The following is an 18,441-nucleotide window of genomic DNA, read 5'->3' on the forward strand; positions in this document are numbered from 1 at the left end:
CTACTTCTAGTGCCTATAAATAGAGCAACTACTTGTTAATCACCCAAATTTGTACCAGTTTTTTTTAAACTCTATGTTATGCCAAAATAAACAACGTGGACATACAGGAGTCAGATCTGACCTCTCTGCTTTATGGACTTTGCTTTTGCAGGCTGTCAGAAATGATGTGGAAGTAGGGCCTCTCACCTAGCTAATCTTGGCTGCCTGTAGGTCTGTATCTCTGCTTTCTCTTTTCCCTGGCTGCCTGTTTTTTATGTTCTTTGAGTTTTATTTTTGAGACCTTTACCCTATGGGCCTCATGGGCTCAAAGGAGACATGCAAATCAGTTCATTATGTAAGGCTCATTTCTTTAAGAAATGAGGCTAAAAACTGGGCTTGAGTACACCAGGGAAGGCAAAGTCCCAGGGAGATAAAAAAAAAAGAATCTATAAGGTGTGAATCACTTTAAAAATAGGTAAAAGGGATAAAAAGCAGTAAAGCAAGAACATGACAGGTAGAACCCTCCTCTGTTTAGAAGCAGAACATGGTATAAACGTACTTGGTTTTCAGAGGTCTCATGCATCGGGTTTCTGTTGTACCCTCTGTGGCTGAGTTATAAATCATAGAATCACAGACTGGTTTGGGTTGGAAGGGACCTTAAAGATCATCTAGTTCCAACCCCCTGCCGTGGGCAGGGACACCTTCCACTAGACCAGGTTGCTCCAAGCCCCATCCAACCTGGCCTTGAACACTGCCAGGGAGGGGGCAGCCACAGCTTCTCTGGGCAACCTGTTCCAGTGTCTCGCCACCCTCACAGGCAAGAATTTCTTCCTAATATCTCATCTAAATCTCTCCTCTTTCAGTTTAAAACCATTCCCCTCTCATCCTATCACTCCATGCCCTTGTAAAAAGTCCCTCTCCAGCTTTCCTGTAGCCCCTTCAGGTACTGGAAGGTGCTAGAAGGTCTCCCCAGAGCCTTCTCTTCTCCAGGCTGAACAGCCCCAACTCTCTCAGCCTGTCTCCATAGCAGAGGTGCTCCAGCCCTCTCATCATCTTCGTGGCCTCCTCTGGACTCGCTCCAACAGCTCCACGTCCTTCTTCTGTTGGGGGCCCCAGAGCTGGACGCAGCACTGCAGGGGGGGTCTCATTAGAGTGGAGTAGAGGGGCAGAATCCCCTCCCTCGCCCTGCTGGCCACGCTGCTGGGGATGCAGCCCAGGACATGGTTGGCTTTCTGGGCTGCCAGCACACATTGCCGGCTCATGGTGAGCTTCTTGTCACCCATCACCCCCAAGTCCTTCTCCTCAGGGCTGCTCTCAATCCATTCTCCACCCCGCCTGTATTTGTGCCTGTGATTGCCCCGACCCACGTGCAGGACCTTGCACTTGGCCTAAATAAGCGGATGAATGTAAAACCTGCTCAAGGATCACACCTTATCAGGCTCACAGTGTGGCGGTGTCTAGTCCTTGCTAGGAAGTTTTACCAAAGAGGAGTTCCCTTTGGTAGGCTTACTCACACTCGTAATAAAGAGCTGGTGAATAATGACCCAGCAGTTCTAGTTCTCTTCACTGTATTAGCAAGCTGTTTTTTTTATTTTATTTTAATGAATGAATACAGGGTCATGGATTAAGACTCTCTTGTATGAAAAGCATGTTCAAACAGTTGATTTCATTTTGCACTGTAATCTTAAATGTACCTTGGAAAATTAAAACGAGAAAAGATTTTATTGCAACAAGTAAGAAATTACTTGACAATATTCACTTCCCGACCTCTTGCAAAAAAGATAGCTGACAGCAATAGCTGTTTAACACTTGGTTCGTAATTTTACTGTGAAATAAAGCCTGTCTGATTCCCTCCCTTCCTCTTAGAAGATGGTCTGCAAGGTGACTTAGGTAAGGAGTAGAGGAGCCTGCTACGGGGATCTTTGTAGAGCTTGTTAACTCTCTCCTTTCAAACCTAGTAGCTAAAAGTGAAAGCTAAAGTGAAAAACTGAATTTAGTTTTAAATTTGAAAAATGTATTTTGGTATGTATAAAAATTAAGAGGCATTCAGAAGCAGAAACCTTGTTCTAGAAATGGAACTTCAGAGGATGGCACCTATCGGTGCTCTTCACCTCAGCTAACACCATAAAGGGCGTGTTTGTGCAGCTGTAGCTTTCCTGTGGTTTTAGCTCTTTTATTTATTCTCTTCTATTGCAAATTCATTTATTTCAAGAAAAATACCTGATAAGAGTTACATAAAATCAAGGACAAATCAAGTTCCACATGATTCATCCCTATATACTGTGTCTATTTTACTCTGTGAAGAGGCAGCAGTAATTGCAGATAAAGTAAGGGTTTTTTTTTGCCTAAAATGCCCTTTTTCTGTCTACAGAATTTTATGATACTTTATTACTGCTCTTTCCAACCAAGATAAACATTCAACAGACTCCAGTGGGACAGGATGGGGCAGAGCCTTCCCGAAAGGACGTGAGGGGTTACTTACCTGCACTCAGGTATTATTAACACAATCCTGGTCCTACAGATTTTTACTTTTGGTGTAGGGTACTTCTAGAACAGAGCTGTGGAGACTCTTCTAGGGAGTGGTGTAGCCTTTTTTTCCTCTCAGAGGTTCGGATATTGCAAGTAGGAATATGATGAGGTCACTACAAGAATGAAATCTTCAGCTCCTTTTTTGCAGGTGCCTTCTATGGGAAGAAATCCAATAAAATCAAACCTTGAAGGGACTGGGTACTTTCTCTAGAATTAGTTTTGCGTGCAGTTGTAATAAAGGTCAGCAAATGGCACTTAGGGCTAAAGTGACAAAGTTTCAATGTTTGAACAGTCCTTCACATTCAGATGGCTTAACTGAAAATGTTGGCAGGTAGTCTCAAAATCCCACTCTGCTATTACAAAATAAGTACTTGAATACAAAATTGTAAGTCAAATATTTCAAACATGAAATCTGAAAACACAGCTGAAAGGTGGGGTGGAAGTTGATGTCAACAGTTTTCTAAAAGCTCCATGTCTGCAGATGTTGAAGGTATTTTTTGATGTAGTACTGCCAGAATTCAGAATTTGATGTCTCATGATATCCGAGGAAGGAGTTCATCCCATATAAAAGCCACCAGTATTGTACCTGAAAAGAGAAATTACAGAGAGGCCCTTTATTTCAGTGTATTTGAGAAGGACATGGTACTGGTACTGAAAATAAACACTGTTGACCATGCAGGTGATCCTTATGAGCTGATAATCTTGTTGTTCTTTGGATATTCCTTGTTTGAAATCTGATCTGTATAAGCCAAGCCAAAGGCAGAGCAGTTTGACCAGGTGAACCCAACCCGTGCACCTTCCTGTTGCTGTATCAGGCCTCCTCTCGTAGCTGGACGTATACAGGACTGAACCACCAGCTCAACCTCTGTTCCTCAGCCGACTGGGTAAGGCTGAGTTTGCCAAGTGTCTGTTTTGATAACTGCATCAGTTTTAGGTGATGCAAACAGGTATAGGATCGTGGGGTTTATTTTTTTTGAAGATCATTCTAGTTTAGGGTTTATTCTGAACCTGAAAAATGGTAAAGTTAGAGACTGTAGGTTCCTCATGAGAAGGGCACCTAAATACAGTACATTAAGAACAGGGTTTTTTTTCTCCTGAAAAAAATTAATATATTCTGTTTCAGAAAGGAAGAGGATTCTGGTTTGACAGCGTTCCTCACCCATAGCTTGTATTTTATGAAGCTTTCTAGGTCACAAAAAAGCTTATTGGAAGGGGTCTCTCGTCCAATCACCCACTCAGTGCAGGTCTGTTGCCTACACTAGATAGGTCGGTGTGGCTCTGTCTAGCTGAGTCCCAAAACCTCCATGGATGGAGACTGTAGCACTTCTCCAGGTAACTTGTTCCAGTGGGGCTGCATCCTTCTCCTGAAGGTTTTCCTGGACCCTAACTCAATCCTCCCATGCCACAACTTGTGTCCTTGCTGTTCTTACCTTGTGTGCCAATACCCAGGACAGTTAGTCTCTGTCATCCTTGTAAGTACTCTTCAAATAACTTCTGACTGCTCTTAAAACACCCTTTCACCTCATCTTTGTCAGCCTAAACAAGTCCAGTTCTCTGAACCTTCCCTCACAGATCAGGTACTCCAGGCCCTTCACCATCTTGGTAGTCCTCCATTGACTGGCCCCTTTATTTTCTCTACATTCCTCTTGAATTGGAGGACTCCAGACCAGACAAGTTCCAGATGCCACCTCACAAGCGTTGAGTAGAGGGAGACAATGTCCCCAGTTCTACTGGCCCCAGTTCTCCAAATTACGTGGTTTGGCTTACTTGTAGAGAGAACAAACTGTTGTGAACAAACTCACATTCAGGTCCCTGTTGAACATACTGAGGAATACCAACTCCAGCACCAACACCAGCATACTCTGTATGTTACTGGCCATCAATCAACCAGATGTCAATCCATCGATTATTACGTTTTCAGGTCAATGGTTTGGCCAATTTTTATTCCATCTAACAGTCTTTTTGTGCAGTCCCCACTTCTCTGAACTAAGAATGCTGTGGGAGATGGTGTCAAAAGCTTTACTGAAGTGAAGGTATACTTCATATGCTGCCCCCCCCCCTCATTCATAGAATCACAGAATCATTTTGTTTGGAAAGGACCTTTAAGATCATCAAGCCCAACTGTTAACCCAGCACTGCCAAGGCCACCACTAAACCATGTCCCTCAGCACCACATCTACACAGCTTTTAAATGCCCCCAGGGATGGTGACTCCACCGCTCCCCTGGACAGCCTGTTCCAGTGCTTTTGTAAAGCATTTCACTTCACCTTTCAGTGAAGACATTTTCCCTGATATCCAATCTAAACCTCCCCTGGTGCAACTGAGGCCGTTTCCTCTCGTCCTATCACTTGTCACTTGGGAGAAGAGACCGACCCCCACCTCGCTACACCCTCCTTTCAGGCAGTTGTAGAGAGTGAGAAGGTCTCCCCTCAGCCTCCTTTTCTCCAGACTAAACACTCCCAGGTCCCTCAGCTGCTCCTCATCACACTTGTGCTCCAGACCCTTCACCACCTTCGTTGCCCTTCTCTGGACTCGCTCCAGCACCTCAAGGTCTTTCTTGTCGTGAGGGGCCCAAAACTGAACACAGGATTCAAGGTGCAGCCTCACCAGTGCCGAGTACAGGGGGGCGATCCCTGCCCTAGTCCTGCTGGCCACCCTAGTGCTGATACAAGCCAGGATGCTGTTGGCCTTCTTGGCCACCTGGGCACACTGCTGGCTCATACTCCCACAGACATCCGTTTCATCACGGAAGGCAGTCACGCTGGCTGAGCAGGGATTGCCCTCTCTAAATCTGGGCTGACTGTTCCTGATTACCTTTGTGTTTTTTACATGCTTGGAAATGGATTCCAAGACGAGATACTCCACCATCTTCCCAGTGACTGACATGAGACTAACTAGCTTATAGTTCCCTGGCTTCTCTTCCTCCTCCTCCTCATTAAAAGCAGGCAGAGTATTATCACATTTCCAATTGTCAGGAAGCTCCTCCAACTGCTGTAACTTCTCATAAATGATGGACAACAATAACATCAGCCAACTCTACCTGCATTTTTAGGTGAATCCCCGTAGAGCCAACGGATTTGCATTCACTGAGCTTCTCTATGTTCTTCCTACCCTGTTGCAAAGCTTTTACACTCCTCCTTTGCTGCCTGTCCCTGTTTCTACTTCTTACATGCTCTCCTTTGTTTATAGGGAAGCTTCTTGTCTAGCCAGCAGGGAAAGGCCTTCTGTTAAATTCCCACTCTAACTACATGACAGATTGTTCCTGCACATCCTAATCTGTTACTGAGCTCTCAGTAAGCTTTTTTTGAAAAATCACCTTTCCATGGGATACTTGTCCCATTGGTGGCAGCTTCCAAGGGAATTACTACTGACCTAGCAATTCCCTAAATAAGCAGAATTTTGTTCTCCTGAAGTCCGAAGAGCTCTGCTATTTACCTTCCCAGTCTTCTCTGGACTCTGAACTCTCATGAGGACCACAACCCAAGTGGCCACATTCACCACCAGTTCTTCCCTGCTTGTGAGCAGGTCAAGTACAGGATTACCACTCACTGGCCCTTTAGTAATTGAATTAGACTTGATTAGTGACAGTTTTCTGGGAACATCTTGGGTTGCATTCACTCACTGCGTAAGAGTTTTCCTGTCAGATGATGTCTGCATAGCTGAAAACCCCTAGGAGGACCAGGGTCTGGGAGTAGGAGACTTCTGCTGGTTATTGAAACCCTCCTTTGCTACCAAGTCCCTGAGACGCTGATCATTTCACTGCACATGGACTTGCAATTCTTGTTTCTTTGCTAAGCTCCATGCTTAAGTGTACTGAACTCGATGGAAACCTCTGAATACCCTCTCCTCTGAGCAGAAAGGTGAACGTTTCACCTGTAGCCTTCTCCCTTGCTTACCTCCTCCATTTACATCTACTGCTAAGTGACCTTTGTGGCATTTATTTTCTATCCTGATGGTGAAAAAACATTTTCTTCTAAGGAACAGTATTAGTCTTTCTGGTAAAACTGATGTAAAGAAGTGGGTATTGATTTTGTAGCAGGATGCTGAGCTGGCACCTGTCCAGGAAAAAGCATCCCATTTTATTGCCCTCATGTCCAGTATCTTGTCACCAACTCTTCCATTCGTAGCTGCCATCTCCCTGGTACTGAAAAAGCAGCATTAGCTCGGTCCCCGTCGTTACTAATGGTATAATCATGCCCGGACAACTAAAAAATTCCTTTGGCAGTGAAACAGAAACTATCTATCTTTGTAGAGTGCAGAATTCAGGCGTGCCTATGCCAAGTCACAAACACTTGCTGACATCTATTTTTACTACAGGAATTAGCTGTTTTAATGCTACTGGAGAATCACCTGCATCAAAACTTCACTGAAGCCATTTTGAAAAATGAGTTCTTAACTACAGCTCCAAGATTATACTCATGAAAGACCATAAACCACCAGCAGATTTGTTTATCCTAAAAGAAACTTCCACTTCCTCCTCCTCTTGTGAAGGTGATAATCAATCTTCCTCTTGTTCTAAGTGTCCTTTCTAAGAAAATTGTTTTAAAGTTGACAGTTAAGAGCTGGCTTACGGCTAGATCAGGGTACAGAATCAACCAGGTTGGAAGATACCTCTGGGATCATCGAGTCCAACCGTTGTCCTGACACCACCATGTCAACTAGACCATGGCACTAAGTGCCATGGCCAGTGTTTTCTTAAACATCTCCAGAGATGGTGACTCCACCACCTCCCTGGGCAGCCCCTTCCAATGGCTAATGACCCTTTCTGAAAAGAAATTCTTCCTAATGTCCAACCTGAACCTCCCCTGGCGAAGCTTGAGCCTGTGTCCTCTTGTCCTATCGCTAGTTGCCCGGGAGAAGAGGCCGACTCCCACTTCACTACAACCTCCCTTCAGGTAGTTGTAGACTGCAATAAGGTCACCTCTGAGCCTCCTCTTCTCCAGGCTAAACAACCCCAGCTCCCTCAGCCGTTCCTCGTAGGTCAGACCCTCCAGACCCTTCACCAGCTTGGTCGCCCTCCTCTGGACTCGCTCCAACACCTCAACATCTTTCTTGAAGTGCGGGGTACGCATTATATACTGAATGGTCTCAGTCTCCTTGTCCTCAGGGGTATTTGCTATGCCCATACATGAGATCATATTGCACTTTGCACAAGCAATTTCAAGTTTCATGGTATGCTAGTCCACGGTCCTGCCTAGGGTGGGTAGTACAGCAAATCACAAAAAAACCTAACAGACTCCTAAAAGAATTCTCCAAAATAAGAACAAAGCAATTTAACCATCTGAGATGCTAATGCTGGGAAAAGTAAGACACCAAGACATCTAGATTGGTCCTGCTCTGGCAGGGGGGTTGGACTCAATGATTTCCAGAGGTCCCTTCCAACCCCTGACATTCTATGATCAAATTAGCCTACCACTATGACTCTGCAAGTTTCTAGGAAGTCCGAAACAGTATTTCTGCTGACACATGGATTCTGAAAGGAATTTTTACAACTAAATTTAAAATATCCCTCCCCTCATCATCCACTTTTATGATTCCGCTTAAAGGTGCTTTTCACAAGAAGTTTATCATCATCATAACAGGTCATTTTCCTAGATGCCTCATCATTTGGTCCAATTTTGGAGAAAAAATTCTATTCCTATTATTTTATTTTCAAAAAGTGTCAGAAAAATGTCATTTCACGTTAGATTTGTAGATCTGCACTCCTGTATTCATCAATTCAGTTTTCAAATATAACTATCTATCATCTCCTTTATACTTCCACCTCAGACACCTTACATTTGTTTACAACTCTTGGTCTATAAGATAAGGTCTATATGTATCCATGAAGCTCCTTTGTCTTGTAATGAGATATTTATGTTACTAATAGACTACTCAGCCCTTCAAGTGATCCACAGACCTGAGATCTGTAACAAAATGTTTGGCTACATAGTGACACTGCACAGAAAGTGATGTTTCCCGAGTATTCACATCTTTGCAACAGCTTGGTCTGGAGCTCCTTCCCCTCATACATTAAGAGACAGAATTCAATATATTCTGTATGTATTTTCTATATGTTAACTAATGAAAAATGGCTGTTTATAAATTTTCACAGAAATGTAACATTACTCCCTAACTGCAGTCTAAATTCCTCAAGTCATGGTTCCATTTGAGTTAACATCTGCTGGTTTTCTTACTCAAGCTGAGATCCCCTGAAGGCTTTCTGCAAAGCAGTTCTGCAGGATGCATCTTGCATCATAAGGAGAACACGGTGTTTCACAATGCCTCCTGTTTCTTTAGATCACTTGCCAAAATATTAAATCCCAAGTACTTACTTACAACCTGGAAAATCTCAAAATGGTTATCAGGTTGAAATTAATTAATATACCAGAAAGCTAAACTTGAACGCTGAGAAATATCAATGATATTTCATCAGCTCATCAGCTTTGCCTAAGACATGTCATCAGCTATTAGCTGGAACAGTGCATGGGCTTTTATCAAGATTACTCTATTGTTCTGCCATCCTGTTTGGATATCTAATTTAACAAAATTGCATTACAGGGAATTTTAGTTAGGCTAAAAATTCTGCCTCCATTTTTGACTGAGTGAGAGTCAATGCAAGTAGAACATGCTCAGACATGAACTCAAACAAGAAAAACAAGTTACTTCTTGTACCTGGAGCCCTTTGAGATGTTTCCCGTGTGTGTTTCACACGCTGTTGTACCTTCATCACTGTTGTACCTTCTAATAGGATTAACCATCATGAAAACACTCGGGATTAGCAGACGGCTTCTTTATATACCCTCTAAGCAGAAAGCTCAAGATTTGTAAGGACTAACTGTAAACAATCAACAGCAGGAAGTATTTTCATCTGCACACAACTAGAAGTTAAAATTAATAGCTTCCAAATTAAAACCATAATTTAAGTTAGAAAAAATCCAGTTACTAATATTCCTTATTCTTAAACTAAGAACAAATTGTTTCCAACAGTGTTTGGGGGGAAAAAACACAGAATGGGAACCATGAAGTTTAGACATTATGGAGATAAAAGAGATTTGATATCATAATCATAATAATTGAGAAAGCGTATTTTAAGCACTTGTCCTAATCCCTGTGGGATTTTTTTTTCATTAATTATCCTCATTTTCTGTATACTGTCACAAAGCAAGACAGAAACTGCACGCTAACCAGTATGCTTCTCTTCTTCAACTTAATCAGGCTAATATTTACTTTCAGGTAGCCTCTTCTAGCAGAACATTAAAAAGGAGAATCTACAGTTGGGCCTTTGGTCAGTGTGAGAATTACACAGCGTACCTCAAACAGGCTGGATTTTCATACCAAGGCATGAAGTCCCAAACAGTAGGGAGCTTTGAAAGCATCACGCTCCAGAGTAAACAGCTGTTGGTTTATAACTAACTAGTTAGCCCTAACCTAAACACTAACTTCTTTCCATTTAGAATTGTGCTGTTGGGGTTTTTTGGTAGGTACATTTTCTTGCTCAAAGGATCCCCAAAGTATTTAGACTTTGAAAATGAAATTTTGGTTAACAAAACAGACTGTTACAGGTGCTTTACACAGAGCATTAAACAAGTTTAAAATACACAGCCTACATTTGAAAACGAACCATGATTCTGAATGACTTCTACACCTAAGTTACAATTGACTATTTTCTGGATTTTATTTAAAGCAGAAAACGAGCAGCCCTTCAAATAAAGAATACCTATTTCCTGATTTTCGAAGCATGTACACTTTCTCAAATACATCAAGTATTAAGAACTTACCTAAGGATGGTGCTATCCAATATACTAGTGAGTAACTCAAAAATTTGTCATAGAAACAATTTGCATGTAATGAAAAAGCCAGTGCTGGGTTAAATACTGCTCCTGTGAGATTTCCACCTGCAATAAAATGAAAACAATATGAATTCAAACCACCTTCCTTAACATTTTTTTAAATTAATATTGAAACGCACATACACAGCACCACAAGAAATGTACACCCCACAATAAAATGAACTAGCAGAAACCATTTGAACAGATAAACTCCTCTGAAGTTATTTACCTGATATGTTTAACAGTTTAATGCTTTAAAATATCTGAAGTGTAGGCTATAACTTCCTTCTTCTCTTTCTAGCAAATATTCTCTGAAGAGATGGGTATGACTAATGTTGAATATTTCTGTTGATAAAACTATAAGCTCTTTTACTAATAGTCTGTATCACACTTTTAAAAGAGACAGAAATTACACAAATATTAGTAAGCAAACACTGAGCTTTCATTACATCCCCATGTTGCATTAACACATATGTAAGGTAATGGAAAAAAACTGTCAAGCGCTGTTCTTGCTAAGCTGACCTCTCTACTTTCTTATTAGAACACTAATATTATCATATCAATTTATAGAACACTAAGATTATCATATGGTAATAAGTGTGGGAAAAGCCTTCACAATCATTCTGTACGTTGTTTGAAGAAAATAAAAGCAAACGCCACTCCGCTGTCTTGAAAAAGGAAGCTTAAAGAAGCCAAACATCTTTCCTGGCCTCTGACTTCAGGTGTAGATGAAGTTGCCTAAACATTCTCTAAATAACTTGATCTGAACATATCACATGGTGGAGACTGAACTGAAACTACACTGCAGATGTACCTGGAGGTGTTTTTAATTGTGACATATGTTGTTCCTCTCATTGCAAACCTGTAGAAAAAGAATTACTCATAACAAAATTATCTGTATTTCTGTACTGTTAGTTACTAACCACCTCGTATCTGTTTTATCTATTAATCTATTAGATTAATAATTAGGTTAATAGATAAAATATTATGTAGTTGTGACTATTCAGTTTCTTAAAGCTTATTCTTTATTTCCCAAGTAAGCCAGCATGAGCTTGGAACATATCCTTTGCACAAATACCATGCTGCTGTAATCTTCATTTGTTAGGAGTATGCAATCATTCACCAGAAGCTTCAGTAAGGTCTCCATCATCCCCCTGTATTTCTCTTTCTCTACACTCATTATTTCTTTTACTGTTATTACACTTCAGGAAGGTTTTAACCTTTGGTGACCTACTCAGTTTACTCTGGTTTTACGCTTCTTCTCAACAGCAGCTCAGATTTACGGTGCAGTCTGTTATTCTGCACGTTGACACATTAACAACTTCCACTGCTGCCAGGAAGCCATCTACAATAATTTACTGTGCTTTAATCCATTTATGAATCTACTGCTTCTGCATTTATATCCCCAAACACACATTTAAGAGTAGAATTTCACTCTCAGGATGCAGTTGCTGAACATTAAAAACGAGACAGTTTTAACTGCTGTATTTCTTCAATATTAATTATTAATAACCACTGGAATATCAACCATAGGCCAGGGCCACTAGTATAATCTTATTTAAAAATATTTAATAAACATCTCAGTCTGTGCACCAGAAAAGATAAAGTGATTTTATAGCAAAAGATGTGTAACATCTTTGGTGTTGTACACATAAAAACTCAAAAAGGTGAAGTAATGTGTGCTCCACACCATGTGTGAGAAAGTAATTTTAACTTTTGAAATTACTAAAGGCAAAAACAAAATTAGGAAGAAACTTGGAATTAAAAATATGTATGTCATTTTTACCTTGGTATGTTAGGCTCAGAAACATCTAACCAATTTCATACAATTCTGACTTCATTGTGATATTGCCTGTAAATGAAAAAGCCCTCAAAAGGTGTGCTTTTTTCTTCCCCTAATTAAATATTTTCCCAAAGGAAATATCCAAAAATGTTCTTTACCAACAGGTGTATGGTCTGCATCCTTAGCTTCTGAATCACTCCCTTAATAGGTAAAACCATAATATTATCTTTTTCCTTTTATTCAGTAGAAGGAACAGTGAAGGCAGTATTGGACCTTTTGTGTATTATAAAAATTTGGTCTGTGGAAGTCTATATGTAAAAAAAATGCAAATATTTTTAGCTATGAAAAAGTAGAAGAAAAACTAAAGAAAAACTAAATTTGGTTTACACAAACCAAATTTGATATGGAGCAAGAGATATTCCTTCTTACAGTCCTTTTTTAGACTGCAATCATTCCTCTTATAGGATACAGCTTTCAAACATACAGTAGAACATAATTCATGGAATGAAATATGATATACTATGTATGAGATGTATTTTCTAACATTTCTGGTTCATTCATAACAGTAATAAACACAGATCCTGAAAGCACAATTGATTTTTTTAAAATCAGTGTGTAAAAAGAAATCACAGAATCACAGAATCAATCAGGTTGGAAGAGACCTCTGGGATCATCGAGTCCAACCATTGCCCTGACACCACCACGTCAACTAGACCATGGCACTAAGTGCCATGTCCAGTCTTTTCTTAAACACCTCCAGAGATGGTGACTCCACCACCTCCCTGGGCAGCCCCTTCCAATGTCTAATGACCCCTTCTGAGAAGAAATGCTTCCTAATATCCAACCTGAACCTCCCCTGGCCAAGCTTGAGGCTGTGTCCTCTTGTCCTATCGCTAGTTGCCCGGGAGAAGAGGCCGACTCCCACTCCACTACAACCTCCCTTCAGGCAGTTGTAGACTGCAATAAGGTCACCTCGGAGCCTCCTCTTCTCCAGGCTAAACACCCCCAGCTCCCTCAGCCGTTCCTTGTAGGTCAGACCCTCCAGACCCTTCACCAGCTTGGTCGCCCTCCTCTGGACTCACTCCAACACCTCAACATCTTTCTTGAAGTGTGGGGCCCAGAACTGGACACAGGATTCAAGCAAATCACTAGCATTAATTTTATTTTGTAAATTTAATGCACCTTTCTGAGTTCCTAGCTAGAACACTCTATCTGTCAAATTAAAGTTTGAAAAAATCATTATTCATACAATAGTCTAAACTATTTGCTATTTTTGTAGGAAAAAGAATTTTACCAGTTTGCCTAAATTAGCATTGCTTTGCCTAAATGTGCGCTGGTTGCCCAGTCCTTTGGTGCCGGGTGAGCAAGAAAAATCCATTCCTCTTAAAGCAGCGCTCAAGTTCCTTATAAACAGTTAACGAAGAGGTGCAGAAGATTTCCTGAGAATGATCCACCGAGCTAAGTTAAGCATCTGCCTGTCTTCAAAGCCTGAAGACGAGAACCTGGCCTGCTGGAGGCCACTATCTGTGACACCCGATTTGGAAGTCACTCTTCCTACGCTGTGTACGAAGCACCATTTCTCAAACTGGAGGTGGAACAGCCATGGCTAGGGCTACGCCACGAGAGCCGCAGGATATACTGGGGTTGCATATACGCACCAGACACAGGTCGTGGCCACCCACCAGGCCCTTCACATCCATGGAGGTTTTTGGGACTCAGCTAGACAAAGCCACACCGACCTATCTAGTGTAGGCAACAGGCCTGCACTGAGTGGGAGACTGGAGTTGAGACCCCTTCCAATAAGCATTTTTGTGATCTAGGAAGCTTCATAAAATACAAGCTATAGGTGAGGAATGCTGTCAAACCAGAATCCTCTTCATTTCTGAAACAGAATATATTAATTTTTTCCAGGAGAAAAAAAACCCTGTTCTTAATGTACTGTATTTAGGTGCCCTTCTCATGAAGAACCTACAGTCTCTGACTTTACCATTTTTCATCTTCAGAAAAACCCTAAACTAGAATGATCCTCAAAAAACATAAAACCCCTCGATCCTGTACCCGTTTGCATCACCTAAAACCGATGCGGTTATCAGACACTTGGCATGCTGTCAAGAGGCTGTGCTGAGTGGCTGTGGGAAGGGGGTCCCCACCAGCAGCCCTCAAAACGGAGGGGGCAGAAGAATGGAGGATATCCTGGGGAACGTTGGTGTGTAATGTGGGCAGAGGGAAAGAGGCAGCAAGAAAGGTCTGAGAACCTCTAAGGTGTCCTGTGTGTACCTACCTAACCTGAAAGAGATCTGTTACAGTGCAAGCCTGTGACTTCCATCACAGAAAGAAATTAATAGCAGCAGCCTGCTCCCACACTTGTATAACAGCTTCGTGATAGGAATCTTGGGGTTTATGCCCTCCTCTGCTTCAGGAGGCTTCAATCCACATCTTAGGAGTGCACAGTAAACACCGGGCTCATGACTACTGCAGGGGGAGGACGGCACTTTTCACCTTTCCTTTTAAACCCAAGTGTACATCAAAGAGTGCAAACCTTAGGACTTGATTGTAGATTAAAAGAAATGGAAAGAAAAATGTCCAGGCAGCACAGGGTGTTCTGCACACGATACAGCACAAGCTGTGCATGTGAAAGAGGCCGGGGCGCAGCAGGTCTGATGATTCCTAGAAGTACGTGCAGATCGATTGCACTGGGTAGTCGTAACAAGTCCAAGTTTATGTCAAGGAAGGGGACTTGGTCCACAGCCTTCTCCTGCTAGGACAAGACAGGAGGCCAGCCTGGCCAACAACACTGGGCATGAATTCTTTGTATGAACTAGCTAAGAGAAAGGCAACATGACATGTATTATTTTATGTGACTATTAGCTAAGCAAGTTAAGAATCAGGAATCCAGCCTTCTATGCTTGTAGAAGAGGGAGGCTAATCTTTGGCTACACTTCTACTGAGCAATTCAGAAATATATTTAATGTGCTAAAATGCATTGACACCTTGCCTCTGCCTTCAAAAATTAATTTTAGAAAGTAGTTCACATTGCTAAATTAATTCTCAAAATTCTCCATGCACTTCTTTTAATCTTTTGGGTATTAGCTAATTTGAGCTAAACATAATGAGTAAAGGTGTTTTCATTAATAGATCTGAAAATATTTTATTCTACTATACACTATTATGTTAGAGAGCATAATACAGTTAAACCTTTTGGACAAGATGTCAATGACATCTCAGATATTTGTAGATAAAAGAGTGATCTCCCTCTCTCATAAATGGATTTGACAATTTCCTAGGTGACTTCCTCTGTGGTGGGGGCTGTAGCACAAGCAAGAAGTTCCATAACCATCTCTCTCTCACCTCCCTGTACCCTAAACTACAGAATCTCCTTCGCAGTACAACCCAGTCCCTCCAGGGCAGTCCTCAAGTGACAAGTGACATAACTGTGGCACTTCACTGGGGACAACACAGAGCACAAACAGTCAGCTGAAGGAAAGTTCAGCCTGACTCCCCTCAGCTCTTCCTTCCCACCCGTCCAGAGAGGCTGCGCAGGTGACAGTGTCCCAGCTCTGGGAAGCATGAGGTGACAGGCAGAGGCAAGGACACAGCCACACAGGGCACTGCAGAGACAGGAGACTCCTGTAAACACCACGATATAACAGGCACCTACCTACTTTCTTTTTTTACATTTGGTTTCATGAGGTATTATTTTATCATTTCTGCATGCATTCTACAAATAACCATTCCTGCTTCTGATCTAAGGATTTAATGCAGTTAAATAAACTGCACTGATATGAATTATGCATTATGTAAATGCTGAACTTCCATATTACTGGTCTGTACCCTGCAATTGCACAATCAGCATTTTTTCCTGATGCAGACAGTTGTGCTCTCTCGCAATGCCACTTAGAGATCAGAGCACACTGTACGAAATCTCTCATGCTATATAAAGTCAGATTATGAAATGATCCTTCGCTGAGACATCTTAGCAGTGAAACTCTTAATGCTATTTACTTATAGATTTGACATAATTTTAAATTCCTGACACATTTCATTCTTAACCCCACATCTGCCTGCGATCTAACCAGGCAAACTTGACATAAACTCCAAATGAACTCTGCATACGTGGGATCAGAGGAAAAAAAAAAAAAAGACTAACCTGCATACACCAGCATGGTGATGAGAAGAGCAATCAAATGGACTTTGTACTTGGGGTTAACACTTTCCACTCGCAGGATGGCCAGCTGGAAAACGACAGAAAACAGCAGTTCTATGCAGAACGCCTGCATCTCTGTAGTCTGCATGGGGTTGCTGCAGCCTTGTGAGAGAGCTCCAAAATGTGGCTCTGCCATCTCCAGGCTCCAGATAAAGTGCATAAACACTCTGGCAAGCACTGCAGCCACGAACTGAGCGCCGATCTTGAGTCCACCCGTCTTGACCGATACCCCACCGCCCCACATGGGCTGCAAGGTACCACAGGGATTGCATGTGCTGCCAGTTAGGGTCAAGCCGTGCAGGACGGTGAAACCGTAGGTGAGAGTGAGGGCGGTGTGCGGCTTCGGCTCCACGTTGCCGAGCAGGCCGAGCTCGTTAGTGCAGGCGCAAATCTGGAAGGTGCTAAACATCTCCAAAAGGAAAGTGTAAAGGCCGTGGTGGGAGCGCAGCTGGCGGCGGGTGACTCTCCTGCACAGCCCCACCGTCACCACGATGCCTGCCATGAGCAGGAGCGAGGTCCCGACCCCACCGACAGCCATGGCGAGAGCTTCACAGGCCGGAGGACTCGGAGTTCACCCTGGTCCAGCCCCACCACCTGTGGGGAGAAAGAAAGCGGGAGAGGGAAGGAGAATGACCACCCTCTTCCCTTTGAGGTAGGAGCCAGGTTCTGTCCCCACCTGCCTGCAGCCTGCGAGGCGCCTGACTCACCCTGCGCTCGCCGGGGAGCAAAGGGCAGGGGAGCCCAGGCGGAGAGGGGAGAGGGCAGGGGGATCCTGCCAGGGAAGAGGTGAGGAGAAGGGCGGTGGACAAGAGGCATGGGTTAGAAGAAAGGGGCTCTGCCTCCCCTCAGCCCCTCCGCGGCGGGGCGGACGGCGCTCCCCTGAGCCCGCGGTGGCGGGGGAGGGCCCCGGCCCCCGCTCTCGCCCACGGGGGAACAGAAGGCGATTTCTCGGTCGGGTTGGTAGCGCGGCCTCTCGGCAGGCAGGCGAAAGCAGTTCAAGGATAAGCTCCGTCCCGGCGGCGGGGTGAGGCGAGGCGAGGCGAGGCGGCGGCGTCGCCTCCTCCTCCTCCTCCGCCGGGCTCTGCTCGACCCGGGGCGGCCGCAGCCGCCGGCAGCGCGCGAGGGCTGCGGAACCGCGCATGCGCGCGGCGCCCGGCGGGGGGCGCCAGGAGCGGGAAGGAGTTGGGGGGGGTGGTGCGCGCGCCCGGCGGGCTGGGGCGCGAGGCGCCGCCGGTCCCTTCCCGCGCGCGGGCTGCGGCCGTCGGCGCTGAGGTGAAGTGAGGGCGGGGGGGCCGGCGAGGTGAGGGGGGGTGAGGCGAGGAGCGGCCTCTGCTCGCCAGCCGCAGGGCCGGGAGGAGCAAAACCGAGGGGGTGCTGGCGGCTGCCGCTGGCCTCGGTCTGGCTGAAGGCTTTTAGAGCAGTTTGCCTCGTTCCTGGGAGCCTGGCTGCTCCGAGGCAGGCGTGTGGGTCAGTTCGGTCTCTTCCTCCCGCTTGCTGAGAGAACAGACGCTTGAGAGAAGCGTCAGGAGGAGGCAGGTGGGGATTCTTGGGCTTCTCCAGTGGAAGTAACGCTAAAAATAGGCATCGTCCTCATGCTGCGGAAGGTGGTAACGTTGGCTTTCATAACAGGCCCCAAATGGCCTCAGGACGGCCCTGGAAAACAGGGTAAATTAACTTCAGGATGATTTTTTGTTCCTAGTAACTGAGAAGGGTAAGTCCAGTGTGAGGTAATGGACGTAAATGCCTCCTGTCCTGTTACACTGGGGCTGAGTTTTTCTTCAGTCTCTACTGCTATGTTGCAGTTAGGTGTTTGGAACAGGTTGTACCTTTCACCACGAGTGCTTTGCAGGAGGGGAAGAGAGAAATAAATCTGTGGGCTCTGAGCACACGAATGGTTCTGCCATGTGTCCTTTGATGTACCACTTTAGTTCTCGCCCTGTGGAAAGAATAAATGCTTTTTTACGGTGCTTTTTCCTGCTTTTCGTCCTCTCCGTCACTGACTGGTGCTGCATTTTTAGTAGTGCCAAAATCCTGGTTTTATGAACTATAAAACTGAAGCGCTGCTGGCAGCGGTTATCACTGTGCTGCGGTTAAAGGCACCTGCAAGGAGGGACAAATGCTGAGTATTTCTAGGA

At 44.0% G+C, this 18,441-nt stretch overlaps 2 protein-coding genes across 3 annotated transcripts in view; one reads left to right on the plus strand and one right to left on the minus strand.

The window, feature by feature from the left end:
* Positions 1-18,441, plus strand: part of CLNS1A (chloride nucleotide-sensitive channel 1A) — a 368,760-nt gene that overhangs the window by 15,802 nt on the left and 334,517 nt on the right. Inside the window, exon 7 of one of the 2 annotated variants that reach the window (XM_068417684.1) lies at positions 4,148-4,158. The exons of the other annotated variant lie outside the window; for it this stretch is intronic. The gene's annotated coding sequence lies outside the window, so the exon portion shown is untranslated. Of the gene's footprint in view, positions 1-4,147; positions 4,159-18,441 lie in introns of those variants that run through there. 2 annotated transcript variants of the gene reach the window in all.
* Positions 1,567-17,368, minus strand: AQP11 (aquaporin 11). The gene is given in 5 exon segments (XM_068417636.1): positions 1,567-3,064; positions 3,066-3,094; positions 10,269-10,385; positions 16,250-16,900; positions 17,014-17,368. Coding segments are annotated over 4 exon segments (837 nt in total). The 5' UTR covers positions 16,845-16,900; positions 17,014-17,368; the 3' UTR covers positions 1,567-2,968.

The sequence above is a fragment of the Nyctibius grandis genome, chromosome 2 (assembly GCF_013368605.1).
Source record: "Nyctibius grandis isolate bNycGra1 chromosome 2, bNycGra1.pri, whole genome shotgun sequence".
NCBI classification, from domain to species: domain Eukaryota; kingdom Metazoa; phylum Chordata; class Aves; order Nyctibiiformes; family Nyctibiidae; genus Nyctibius; species Nyctibius grandis.